At 41.5% G+C, this 14,571-nt stretch overlaps 1 protein-coding gene and 1 long non-coding RNA gene across 2 annotated transcripts; both read right to left on the minus strand.

Moving 5' to 3' along the window:
* Positions 1 to 2,800: 2,800 nt before the first annotated feature.
* LOC124267362 lies at positions 2,801 to 4,927 on the minus strand. The gene is made up of 2 exons (XR_006896010.1): positions 4,514 to 4,927; positions 2,801 to 4,470 (listed from the first exon to the last, which is right to left on the minus strand). It is a non-coding gene; the product is annotated as an uncharacterized LOC124267362 (long non-coding RNA).
* Positions 4,928 to 7,457: 2,530 nt separating this feature from the next.
* On the minus strand, positions 7,458 to 13,737 carry LOC124267359 (mannosyl-oligosaccharide glucosidase-like). The gene is given in 6 exon segments (XM_046702271.1): positions 7,458 to 8,667; positions 8,670 to 9,252; positions 9,254 to 10,483; positions 11,658 to 11,693; positions 11,695 to 11,885; positions 13,277 to 13,737. Coding segments are annotated over 6 exon segments (2,451 nt in total). The 5' UTR covers positions 13,611 to 13,737; the 3' UTR covers positions 7,458 to 8,590.
* Positions 13,738 to 14,571: the final 834 nt, after the last annotated feature.

Raw genomic sequence — 14,571 nt, forward strand, 5'->3', positions numbered from 1 at the left:
AGGCGAGCGTTACCAGAAAAAACAAATGATAACAGTTTGATGGCGGTTTACGTTCGGATTAAATATCTTCTCTGAATTATTTTAATTACATCTGTCATTGCGTAAACCATATGGGGCAATATGAGCGTTGCATTTCTACTACCAAGCGTAAGTTTAGATCAGTACATCCAGAGGAAGTTGAGTAGTCAAAGCGACATTCCACAATTGCATTGTGGGAATGTAAACATTCGCGAGCGTTACCGTGTCGCTGAAAACTTGTGAGTCGAAATGACACATTTTAACCGTCGTAAAACATAAGCGTAATGTTTCCACCAGTGATGTTAGCTGCGTGAAGCAACAGCAAACCAAGAAACTGGGATGCAGCGGTGTAGTTTACTGTAGGAGGCCGTGCGGCGATGACAACTGACATGCATCGTGGCGTGGCTTACATTGTGGCGTAATGTAAAATGGTTACGATTCTGAGGGGCACACTAGAATGGCGCATTGTGGCGGGATAGCGTCATTCAATTGTTACGTCATCAAAAACTATACCTTTATTGTCTGATAATGTATTTTTTTTTCGATTGTTCTAACGCTAGGCATCTTAGAATACCGTATCAAGCTCATGGTTCAGCTTCTCATCGACATGGAAGCTGACGAGAAAGGTCCACCACGCAGCAAGATGACCGTTTTCTCTTGATTTCAGCACAACGTCATCGGGTTTACAGCGGCGACTCTAAGCTTAGAAATGATCTTCTGAATGCAACTGGAGTTAACATTTCCACGCCAAACTGTCGCGTAATCGTCTTCATGAAGCTGGTCTTCGTTCCCGGAGAGCCTGTATTAGCATCCCTCTTACTCAGCGACACAGACAAGATCGTTTGAATTGGGCCAGGGCTCATGTGAATTGGAGGGTTGTTGATTGGGCCCCTGTACTTTCACAGGCGAGTCGAGGTTTTGTGTTGACTTCACAGATCGTGGAGTGCGCGAGTGTGGAGAGAAGGGCAGGAGCGATATCAGGACGCTAATGTTGCTGAACCACGACAGATATGGTGGTGGGTGCGTTGATGATTTGGGGAGGAATCAGTCGAGCTAGGCGAACTGATCTCCATGTCCTAAAAGGCGAGAGCCACGATGACCGAGAGGCGCTACAGGGATGAAGTCCTGGATGTGTACGTGAGACCATATGCTGGTGCTGTTGGTCCTGACTTCATCCTCATGGACGATAATGCCGTCCACATCGTGCTAGAATTGGTGGGCGAAAGTACCTGGAGCGTGAGACAATTGTTAAGTATGGACTGGCCAGCTCGTTCTCCAGACCTCAACCCTATCGAGCATGTCTGGAATATGCTTCAGGTAGCGATTTCACGTCGTCCTGTACAACCAACCACCCTCCAGGAACTTGAAAATGTTCTGATCCAAGAATGGAACAATCTCTATCTTGCGTCCATTCAAAACCTCGTTGGAAGCATGAGGCGGCGTTGCCAAGCTGTCATTGGAGCTAACGGAGGACATACCCGCTATTGACACTTGTTTGTGCAGTGTGAAATGGAATGTGCAGAGTTTAAACAATTTCGTGATCATGAAATTACCATGCTTTTTATGGTACTCTCCCTTTACCTTAGGAGTACGCGATGAAATGTCATGTTTGCCAAATTTTTCTGTCACAATTTCTTGAAGTAAACATTTCTGAACATCAATCACTCTGTGTTGGTTGTCATTCACCTTTGTTGAAAGTTTTACAAGTGCTGAAAAATATGATCCTTATCAAACTTTGAGTAGTATAGTATATTGGGAGCAACAAGCCATGCCATTGGTATGAATACACTCATCAACCAGGTCACTGAAACTGACTGCCTGCCCGATCCATTTTGACAAACCAGTCCATTGTCAACTTCTACAAACATCATAGGTTGCGGGGGAGTACACAAGTAGTCCATACAGATCCAGGGGTGGAAATAACTTTAAAATTGCTAGTGTACTCTGGTACAGTGGCACATGTAAAATCACTTGCCCTGATAATGTTTCCACTATACCGACCGTTTTCTTGTTGATTTTTTAAATAAACAACATAATTAACATTGGAAAGTCAACTGGACACTGGTACAGTGTGATATACAAATTTGCTTGCCCGAAAGAGAAAAACACTGGACTTGGACGTCGGGCTGGGTTATTTCCGCCCCTGAGATCCCAGATATAGTTGAGAGTAACTGAGTGAGTGGATGCTCTTTAAACACGCTACACTGTTCCAGCTATAATCTAAACCATGTTGTACAGTAACATACAATCGGCAAAGTCAGAGAGAGAGTTTCGTTTTACGCCACTTGTGGTCACACATTGTACCCATGTGGGGAATCTAGCAAAGTCAGAGAGCCTGACCAGGACCGACAAGAAGTCTGACAAGTGGGACTCATTTCATCATTTCTTCCCCCACCGGTTGACACTAAAGTGGAGCACAGTGGTGTAGTGGTTGGCATGCTGGCCTCTCACGCCAAAGGCCTGGATTCGAATCCCGGTGGAGACACCAAAATTTGTGACCTGGGTCTCATACTGTGTTGTGTCCCTGGGCAAGGCACTTCGTCCACATTGCACTCAGTCCACCCAGCTGTTTAAAATAGGTACCGGTACCTGAAAAGTGGATGTACAGACCTATACGGTCGCGATTAGTAGCAGCTTTGAAAGTACAATTCCGTCAGGGTAATAATGTAACACCAGAGAACAGCATCGCGTTGGATTCTAGGCGCAAAAATTAGCATTATTATTATTATTATTAAATTTCTGACCCACAATGCATTGACCAATCAGCAGAAACACTATTTTATCCTCTTTGGTCAGCCTTTTATTCACGTTACGTATCATACACACTGCACCATCTGGATATGAACAACGAAGTTTAAACAAACATAATTTGGATGTATTTTTTTCTTTGCAGATAATAACTGGTCAAATATGTAACCAGGCATACTGACAATGTATCATAAATGAGGTATAATTTCTGTTTGCATGGCATAACTTTGATATACGACACTGGGTTACAGAACAGTTTTCTGATAGAACTAATTTGCAGTTCAGCATTTCAGAAATGTTGGATACCAGGAAATATATGTTAAACATGAAATGTTGAAATGAAAATACAAATCTTACAAATCCTAAGTAACCATCATTAATAAAACTTATACCCTGTATATCCATGTTATATTTCGATAAGATGCATGAAAAATCAGTATCCATGACAATACGGCTGCGAGACTAACACTACGACTTCTGCGCCATTCCCTACAGCTTGTTACACAGAATATTATGCTGAATACATGATCACTAACAGTATGTCAGTAATGATTTAGTACTAAGGAACAATTTCAGTGCAGGAATTTATATTCCAATAGTGAAATTGTTCCAATGTACTATATTCCTCAAGGAGAATTATTCCCATGGTGGAGTTTTTATGAGAAAGTCTTTCCATGATACATTAATACTGGCAATATTTGTTCTGGATAGAATTAATTCCATGTCGAGTGAGTGAGTGAACTTAGTTTAATGCCGCTTTTAGCAATATTCCAGCTATATGGCAGCGGCCTGTAAATAATTGTGTCTGGACCAGACAATCCAGTGATCAACAGCATGAGCATCGACCTACACAATTGCCTGGACTTAAAAGCCAAAAAGCGGTAAAAAATATATGAGTTAGTGAATGAGTTTTACATCGCTTTTAGCAATATTCCAGCAATATCACGGTGGGGACACCAGAAATGGGCTTCACACATTGTACCGATGTAGGGAATCGAACCTGGGTCTTCAGCGTGACGAGCAAACACTTTAACCACTAGACCACCCCACTGCCACTTTAAAATGTAAAAGGCAATACATGTGATGTTATTTCCCCAATACTTATTGGTATAACACGTAGATAACAATAGAAAAACAACAGTAGTTTATGACACTCTGTAGATAATAAAACCAGAAATGGGCTTCACACATTGTACCCATCTGGGGAATCAAACTCGGGTCTTCGGTGTGACAAGCGAACGCTTTAACCACTAGGTTACCCCAACTGTGACACAGGTTGAAACAAATGACAAATTAATGCGCCAAAACAACCAGCCTAAGTAAACTTAGGCTCAGTAATATTTGTTACACTGCTTATACTGAGTCTAACAAACCCTAGTAGAAGGTCGCGTCAGCTAACCTTTTCAATTGACCAATCAGGACACAGCTTACCAAAATGAGAAAGTTGACATTTGCAGATGCCTTTTGAACTTTTACCTCGAAAAAGGTTGTACCCGAACGATTCCAAATGATAAAAATGTCATCAGAAAGCCCTACGCGTATTACTGCAGGTCAAATATCTGTGTTTTATCCTGATTTTCGTTTGTTGACGAACCCTAAACAGCAGCCATTGTCAGATTGGTTAAATCCGTTCATCCATCTCGCATTTGATTGGATGGTGGCTCAAAGGTTAGCTGCCGCGACTTTATACTAGGTTTTGTTAGACTCAGTATAGCAGTGTAACGAATGATACTGAGCCTAAATTTACTTAGACCATTTTGTATAACATTAATTGTAAATCAAGGTTATTCTTATACTTTTTTAGAAGTAAGATTTAATAAAAAAATTCTTGACAAGGGTAAGTAACAATAAGTAGTTTTCAAGTTATAACCAAATTAAGTTAACAATATCTTCTAAAATTTTGTAAGAATTAAAACATGAATTAACACATGGGTAGCTGTAAAGAGTATTAATTCATCTGGTTAAGTTCATGATGTATTGATGCATTGTGATACCCTGATTTTTATCCTGTGATGTAAATTAATATATATCCTCCCACAATCATGACAATCAAGCATACGTAACAGACATATTATGAACAAGCTCAAATCTGATTAAATGATATGTTCTATACTGATACTAAATGAAAGTCACAGTGGTAATACCAAACATTCAGTAAGCATGACTGACTGACTGACTGAGTTTGGTTTTACGCCGCTTTTAGCAATATTCCAGCAACATCACGGCAGGGGATACCAGAAATGGGCTTCACACATTGTGCCCATGTGGGGATTCGAACCCGGGTCTTCGGCGCGTGACGAGCCAACGCTTTAACCATTAGGCTACCCCACCGCCCCTCAGTAAGCATGACAATGTGACAATTTTAATCATGATAACAACAAAGAATGTAGGATAAGCAGTAATCCACACTGACCTAAATCAAATTAACTGTTTCCATGGAAACAGTAGTTGTTTCAGATAGGAAGCATCTTAATTTTGAATGAAGGGAAATTACTGAGTATTTTCCACAAACGAATTTGTTTTGTTTTTTTCACTACCAACAACTATTTTGTACATACTTCAGAATAAACCATTCATTTAAACAATCTTCCAGCCAGCCACATTGAAATGAAAAGGATGCTCCTTTAGATTTACGATTTTTTCCAAAAAAAGTAAATTCTGTCCCTTGTGTTTATGAAAAGGTCATCATGGACAGTCATCCATATCCTGTATGAAAAAAGTGTAAAATATTTCTGTGGAAACAGTTGGCACTAATGTCAACTAACTCAATACATTTGCAAAGTTTCCTAAAGATTTAATAAAAGATGGGCAGAATTAAGAAAAAAAAGACTTTTTATTTTAAACATGCTGCCTTTGAAAAGCTAAACACGGGTTTCTAAAAATTCAACAAAATCAAAGGCACCACTTCAGCTCGTCTGTTGTTCATACAAAGATTTGAGACATTTGACAAGGCTCATATGTTCTGCTGCTGAAACACATCTAGTCTGTCATACTGACCCTGAAACAAATATATCCAACAAGGCCAATGCAAGTCCACAGTTTCAGGGTCTGTACCAATCTGCTGAAAATGAAGAAAGTCGAAGGGCTCCTTTTCATTATATTTTATTTTGAACTGTTACTGTTTATCTTTAAAAGATGTTCATTTTAGAGACTAGTTATTAGCCTAAAACACATCTTCCCTCTTCTACTCAAATGCAAACATGTCAAGAGTCATAGCCAAATACCAAATATTCAGGCTAAATTTCTAACTTGATCACATATTAATCCCATAATGATGAATGCAAAGTGGATTCCGTCAAACCATTTCCCATTTTGAGGCACAGTGCACCATGTCAATGAATGAAACAAGGGCCATAACTCTGTACAATATTAATCATATGATTCATTTCAAAATGTCCAGGGCATCCCTTAGTGATGTATACAAAATGTCAACCTAGATGTTTCTGGAAAAAATAACCCAAACATTTTGGGCACATTTTATAAATTAGCAAACAAGGGTCATAACTCTGTAAAAAATAAAATTTCCACTGATGGGTTTCTGGCTAAATGAACACATTCATTCCTTAAAGACATATCTTCATCCTTGTATCCACTTTCCTGCAGGCATATTTGTCCATCCTGCCAGTCTCACTATGTGGTGGGGGATAAAAATGTCTCGAGTAACTGCTACAATGTTAACAAGCTTGTCCAATACACTAAAAAAATTTAATGAATGTATACTTAAGCTTGATAAAACATTTACAATGGTGATTATGCACGTAAAATCGTCAGAAGATGAATCTATCAAGAGAGCATCTTAATCGTGAAAGAAACATATTAGTTCTGGGACATTTTCTTTAAATCTCTACGAAGACTATACCCCTCAAGTCCATGTTCAGTTTAGGCAAAAAGTTCTCTAATCTACACCAACATGAAGATGAAGACTCTGAAATGGACATATTTATTTCTATTAAAAAGTCATTTACAAAATAATATAAGTGAGCTCCAAGAATCTCATCTTCCAAAAAACGAAGCAATATGGGCCAAAATACTATAGACTTGCATGGAAGTTTCAAGAGGTGTCCAGGGGATTAGCGTTCAGGGGTCACTGAAGAGTTTTTTACCCCACAATATTCCAGCAACATCACGGTGGGGGACACCAGAAATGGGCTTCACACATTGTGCCCAGGGGATCATAGCTATTTAATTTCCAAGGGTCTTCAAAGGAAATACAGTACTGTAGTGTAGGGCTATATATCTGCTGTAGTCACTCAGAGGCCCATTACATTCCTTGCCAAGAATATGGTACGATGCATATTAGGGTATCATTTAGGTTTTTTTACGTGTTTCACGTAGCCACCAAATTCTGAACATGGGTCGGTCGGTTGGAGCAAAAAAATATAAATAAAAACATTTTTTTAATAAACACAAAATTTTCTGAATACTGTTCTTGATTCTCATTTATTGTAATTCTTATTACAATTTATCGTGTTCTTTGGACTTGTGGCAGCACTGATTAAAACATTTTAGATAGATAATCATTTATATGATGACTGACTGACTGAGTTTTGGTTTTACGCGCTTTTAGCAATATTTCAGCAACATCAAGGCGGGGAACACCAGAAATGTACCCATGTGGGAGCGGTCTTGTTTGTGACGAGACAAGCTTTAACCATGAGGCTACCCCACCGCCTCTATTTATATGATGTTTTAGGAATGGAAAAAAAAAAGAGGATTTTTGAGGGGGTTGGGGCAAAAAAATTAGAAGGGTCGGTCGGGCGATGAGAAACTGAAAAAATTAAAATGCTGCCCTTATTGAGGGTCACTTGGGATGCATTTTTTCTTCTACATCCGTCAAACTTGTGCATACTGGAAAACCCAGTCATGTCATGAGACAAATATGGATCAATAAACCTGAGTGAGTGAGTATGGTTTTCACACGCTTTTAGCGATATTCCAGCAATATCATGGGGGGGACACCAGAAATGGGCTTCACACATTGTACCCATGTGGGGAATGGAACCCTGGGTCTTCAGCGTGACGAGCGGTCGCTTTACCATTAGACTACCCCACCGCCCCTTAATAAACCCGAGTCTGCAGATGTGTTCAAGTCTTATTTAACAACCAGATTAAAACTGAGTGGTAATAGAGTGAGTGAGTGAGTGCGCTGACTCACTAAAACAGTAAATAGGTCTCATCATGGCGTGTCAGTTTTAGTGAGTGAGTGAGTGAGTATGGTTTTATGCTGCTTTTAGCAATATTCCAGCAATATCACAGCAGGAGAAACCAGAAATGGGCTTTACACATCGTACCCATGTGGGGAATCGAACCCAGGCCTTTGGCGTGACCAGCGAACGCTTTAACCACTGGGCTACCCCACCACCCGTGTCAGTTTGATGTTGGTGGAATGTGATACAGAACTCCGGCGCTCACAACTTCCGAGAAACCTACGAGCACGTGTGGGTGCTGGCAAACCTAGAAACATGACCAGAATAAATCTACGATTGAATCCCATGATAATATGTTTCTTGCAAGCTGAAGGGACCAGTCATTATTACAGTTGGAAGGGCTGTCAAAGATTTTAGTACACAAATGTACAGAAAATAATGACCCTCACCTAATGCTTGTCATATTTTTGGATGACCGTTTCTATGCCCATGTACATTTATTCATGACCGGGAATTGTTCATTTTATCATAAAATTTTTATGACCTTCCCTCCTCTTGACACTGATTTCTTGGTGATCCTCAGATTCCCTCCAACCAACCCACCCCTATAATAAATGACTGGTCCCTAAGGGTCAGCCAGTTGAGTCTGTACCTCTTCAATGATGACAACAGTAGTTTCAATATCTCTCCCCCATGATCAATACTACCAGAGCTGACCATCCAGTAAACGGATGACTCCCACGACCTTGCCCGTTTTGTCACTATAATTTTCCCATATATATCCTGTTTTTTCATAATTAGCTATGATATTATCTACAATATTTTTTCTCAAATCTTTGTATATACCTGAAGCCAAATTTCGGTAAGGCCCTTTGGCTTTGGAATAAAAGTCTAAGGAGCCAAGAGCTAAGTAGTTCATGTTAATCCAGATGGCGCCTCGCCAGTATGGAGGATCATGTTCTGTATTGTATCGGTTGTACAGTTTTGTACTCTGGGACAGTGACCGCAAACCATAGTCCGTCCACAGCAGGGTCGGATTTTTGAGATCGTTGAGAATCTTGTACAGTTTGGGTGAATCGGGTTCCACGATTTTTAAAAGAAATGGAAAGAGACTAACATATCCAAACATGTTGACAAACTGGCTTTTTGGTTCCTCCATAGTGACTCGTATTTTGTCTTGGTTCATTGGCGGGGGTCGTTGTCCAGGTTGAAGGTTTACCTGAGGTTTTGGTCGTTCCAGCTTGACCCGGTCAGTGTGAAGGCCATAGTCACTGTACTGCTGACCTTGTTCTGACCAATGCAGTTCATCCAGGAGGTCATTATTGGTCAACAGTTTGTGCTGTGCGGTCATAGTCTTCCCAATCTTGATCCAATGAGCGTGCAATATCGGCCATAACACCTGAAGCTAGTGCAAGCCAGCATCGTAGGTCAACATGCCTCTCGTCATCTGTTGGGTGAGAGGAACGTGGGTAGTCATCGAGCCCAGAGGTCAAGGTTAAAGGATTGAGCTGCTTGACAGCAGAGGCATCTCTCCCTCGCCAGCGATAAGATGAAGGAACTTTTCCGACTTGACTCGAGTTGTACCAAGAGTACCAGGCCTTTAATCGTGGATAGAGGGCGCCGAGAAATGCTCTGTCTTTGAGCGTGTTGCTCACGATCATGTCTTTGATAAGTCGCTGAAGAGGAAGGAAAAATGTTGGTGGATTTGCATTTTTGTTTCTTTGAACAACAAATTCAGCTGGAACCTTTGCCCGAGCCTCAACTCCAAGAATCTGCTCCCGAGGAATCCAGCCCTCAATATTCATGGTGTCCAGCCAATGAGCAATGATGTCTTTGGAGATGGAGGGATCCCATTTGCTGATGAGGAGGTTATGAAAGCCTTCATCCCATAGAAACCCTCGTGGAAAGAATGGTCGTGAAGGGACTCCAGTGTATAGAGAGGTCTGCCAATACTCAACGGGTTCTTCATTGTAAATGGATTGAACAAGAGACGATCCATAGAAATAACCGATGCTGCCAACCATATTACTAAGAGCTGCTTTGGCAAAATTTATTTCCTTCTCAGAGTATCCCTTCTCTTTGAGTGGAAAAGTTTTTAAGAAACGTTCATTGAAGGTACTCACATGGTTTTGCAAGGAATTTTCAAACACACTTCCAGCTAAAGTGTCACGTCTGTTAGTGACGCTACCAGACTCAAACACAACCTCCATTTCAAACGGTAGAGTTGCAGTGACCTGGTGCACAACAAAGTTTGTGGGCTGCTCACTTGGGATGGCACGGCCATTTAGTACAAAATATGGCAAAGTCCTCTTCTTGTCCCAAGCATCCACTGACATAGAGGACATGAGGACGTCCTTCAGCTTGTCCAGCTGAGGAGACTGGCTGATCAGATGACCGTGCTTGGCCCCTGTTGCCGTGTTCTTGGGGAACTTCAGCTCAAAGTGACCGAGTTCCTCTGAGAACCCCTTGATTGATGAGAGGCGCTTCTTGGTCACTTGTGGGTCCAGCTGACCTTGACCATCAAGGGCCATGTAGAACATCAGAGACACTGTCGGAGGTTTGTTTGGGTTCTGGAAGAAGAAAGGATGCAGTAAGTAACTTCAGACTCATCCTCGATAATCTCCAGGGTATACGTTACGATCATTCTCCACTATACCCTGGATGCATCCACGGCTTGGTCCGATGATTTTATTACCTCCCTTGGCTGGCTTTTTATCCAATCAGGTGTCTACACTGGGAAGTTGAGTGTACCAATCACAACTCACTTTCGCTTCTTAAATTATCTAACCGTTTAAACTAGGCAACACAATTGATGTAGAGGTACTCTGAAAGAGGTAGAAGGAATTCTTTCATATATTTTTTAAAGTTTCAGATCTGTCAATTTGTCTGGATTATTTCCCCAAATATCTGAGTGGCACTGCGAACAAACCTTCGCGACTGCAACCGCTATCTTTGTTGACACTGGCAAGCTCGGTTGTTACGGCGGCTTAGCTGATTGGCTACTGTGAGAATGCGGAGCCAGCCAAGGGAAGTAATAAAATTATCAGGCCAAGCCGTGGATGCATCCAGGGTATAGTGGAGATTGATCGTCACCATCCTGTTATGCATTCATGCATTCGGTCGGTGAATCGAACCATATCCCTTCTTGAATTCAGTTTATTATTTGTGATCATTAGAATCAAATATTCATTGAGAGAGAGGCTGATAAAGAAGGGAAGGGAGAAACACAAAGAAAGGGAGAGAGAGAAACAGAGAGATAGAGAAAGTGAGTGAATATAGCTTAACGCCACATCAGCAATGTTGCAGCTATTCACGGCGAAGAGACATAGAGAGAGGAGAGGCAGAGAGACATAGAGAGAGAGGCAGAGAGACATAGAGCAGAGAGAGGGGGGGAGGGAGACAGAGAAACAGAGATAGAGAAAGAGAAGGAGAGAGGTGGGAGGGAGACAGAGAGAGAGAAGAATGAGTAATTGCTAAATGTCCAGCCGACTTACATCTGACTGCAGCAATAAGCAGTTTGTAGAGGTGATACTTTTTAAACATACCGGTAATTACAATGAGTTTATATCACAGATAGAGACAGACAGTGCTGGTTTAATTGTGCTAGACCCCATGTCATGGTGTTTAACATGGATAACCCATCAGGCACAGTGTTCCAACTCCGAGGTCATGATTCAAGTCAACTCGAGGTAACAGGAACCTATTTTGACCTGGATCTCTTACCACATTGGCACTCCTACTTACATATGGAACTGCTTTGACTCTGGCTGACCAGTCCCCCACCATGCTGACCACCAGGTCGCTTCACAAACTGAGTTCGCAGCATGTACGTAGACTCATGAATATCCTGAACACCAAAGTTGGCGCCATCGTGCAGCGTCCAGCCATAGCTCTGTAGCTGGTCACCCTGGTCGCACCAATGACGCAACGGTGGCGGCATCTGCCCTGTGAACTGATTCAGCCACATCAGACCTGAAAGAATTAGAAGCATCTTTGTGTATCTTGTTACTACTATCAAAATTCCATTCAGGTTTAGGGGCGGTGAGGTAGCCTAGTCGCTCTACACGTCTAAGACCTGGGTTCGATTCCCCACATGGGTACATTGTGTGAGACCCTTTTCTGGTGTCCCCTGCCATGATATTGCTCGAATATTGCTAAAGGCGGAGTAAAACTAAACTCACTCACTCGCTCATTCAGGTTTAGAAATTATTTACTTGCCCAAAGCTTTAAATACACTTTAATATTATCATAGACCGCCTCCATGGTGTAGTGGTTAGAGTGCCCGCCTGGAGAGCCCGAAGGTCGCGGGTTCGATCCCCGACCGCGTCATACCAAAAGACGTTAAATATGGTACTTGTTGGTCCCTGCCTGGCGCTCGGCATTAATGGGTACAACAAGGACTGGTCGCTCGGAGTCATTATAATGTGTCTGAGTGGGGTATTCATGCTTCACTGCGGCATGGTATCTCAGTGGGCTAGCACTATAAAACCAGCTTCAGTCTGGGCTAGTACAAGCAGCCGCACCTACACATACACACGCATGCACGTCGTCATATGAGCGAAATATTCTTCAGCGCAACGTTAAACCCAATTTCACCTCACCTCACCTTAATATTATCATAACATTATTATAACAGCTGCAAAACTTCTAAGTATTGTCAGTTATGTGGGTACCTGTTCTTTCATGGAATTCTAATGGTAGAGTTATCTCTTTATGTAGACTGCAGTATCAAGAAAGAATGTTCCTTGATTTATACAAGTTCATGAATCAAGGACAAAGCAAGCACATTTATTTACAACTGAAAGCAAGAGGGTTTTACAGGGGATATATTTGCTGCTAACACTGTTGTCATTTTGTTATCCGAATAAAACACTTGGGATAAAGGGAAAACTGGAAACAAGAAACAAGGGGTGGAAAGGCCTACTAAAGGGTGGTATCAGTGTTTGCAAAAATGAGCTTGACTTTCATTGAATGTTTCACAGATCATATTTCTCATGCCCGTTTCTTTGTTTGTAGTATTGATGGGCATTTAGAAGTTGGAAGGTAAATCCATACCATACGTTGTTATGTAGTATTGAAGCGAACCAGACAATCCAGTGATCAACAGTATGAACATTGATTTACGCAGTGTGAATACAACGACATGTTTCAACCTAACATGCTCGTTCAGTTCAAATGATACTTTGCTCGAACCATGATCTTAAATATCGCCTCTAAAACACATCGCCCTTGTGTGTGCGCCCTCATAAATACGATACCGCTGAAACAGGGACCCAATTACTGCAGTTCAGTAAAGTTCCCTTTGCAACACAAAACTTAAACAGGCCTATTATGCCAGAAATGTTGAATAAAAGGTTTCATACCAACAACTGGCGATGCTTTGCTCCTCGTCTTCAGGCCGAAATACATGTGTGATCTGTATGTTCCCCAAAATCTGTCGGGGTTTTCAGCAGCACTGGAACTGTTATCGGCCAGTATTTTCGGTGAATGAAGTGGCGTCTTCACTGCTAACTTGAGTGAGGTCTGATACCGTATATATGCAATAACAAGCACTACGCCGGCTGCCAAAACTGATATTGCCAATTTGGTGAAGAAGCCTCCTGGGCTTTTGGAAGAAAGTTTAGACGGTCTGCCGTTAGATTTGGACGGTCCTGGGCCGTCACGCGGTCGGCTCCGACGTCTGACTTCCTTAGACATCGTTGCCAATTATGTAATAGGTGATTAGTGCAGAGACATGTGAAAAAGAATTGTATTACACACACACACACACACACTGCAACGTGGACACAATGTAGCGTCAGCGTAGCGTACCCAAGGAACCAGGTTGGGACGCTTGAAACGAGACTGGTATCCTGAACTTCGCTTAGGGGCTGCAGTGCGGTGAGAAGCGCAACCAGTCTTAGGAAGACAAACCAGTCAAGTTGCATATGACAAATAGTCAACTTACGGTTGTCGTAGAAACACTCATTTAGCCAAATCAACCACTTTGCTTAATAATTGCCAAACGAACTTTAAAGTACACAGATGGGGAGAAAATAAATATTTGTTGCAATCAAGATAATGTTAATAATGTTAACGTCAAAGCAATGAATACGACATCACTTTTCACTCGAAGCGCTCGTAAAATATCATATTTACACAGAATCTATGTGACTTTAGATGGCTGTCACTGATTCAAGGATATCTAATCCACTACTGTAAATCTCTCAATTATTTCTAAGTAATTATTATATGTATGTATTTCAATCGTAACATTCTGAACATTTTAGAGTTTTTGACTTTAGCTTTCGACGTTCTTGCTACAGTTTCGACATTACAGGCTGTAACCAAACAAACTCCAAAACGTCCCAGGCCTATCTCGTGGCGTGAGAAGTTAGCAGGTTTCAGTGTACTGATAGACTATAAGTTTTGTCCCAGAGCTTGATCACATTTGATTCAGCTTGGAAACATAACATGAGGACCGCTGTGGCTTTTCTGTTTGTGGTTTTTGTGTCCTATATCCAAGGTAAGCTATCCAGGTTGAACTATCCAGCCAAGATCAGGTGGTTTGCTTACTGTTCGCAACACTCATAAATGGTATATACTGTATATCATGTTTCTTTCTGTACACGTTCTGAATGTTGTCTTTATGTTGAATGTAGTAATGAAACACTCCATT

This window comes from Haliotis rubra, unplaced genomic scaffold (genome assembly GCF_003918875.1).
Source record: "Haliotis rubra isolate DU_JTF1 unplaced genomic scaffold, ASM391887v1 Scf1306, whole genome shotgun sequence".
Lineage (NCBI taxonomy): Eukaryota > Metazoa > Mollusca > Gastropoda > Lepetellida > Haliotidae > Haliotis > Haliotis rubra.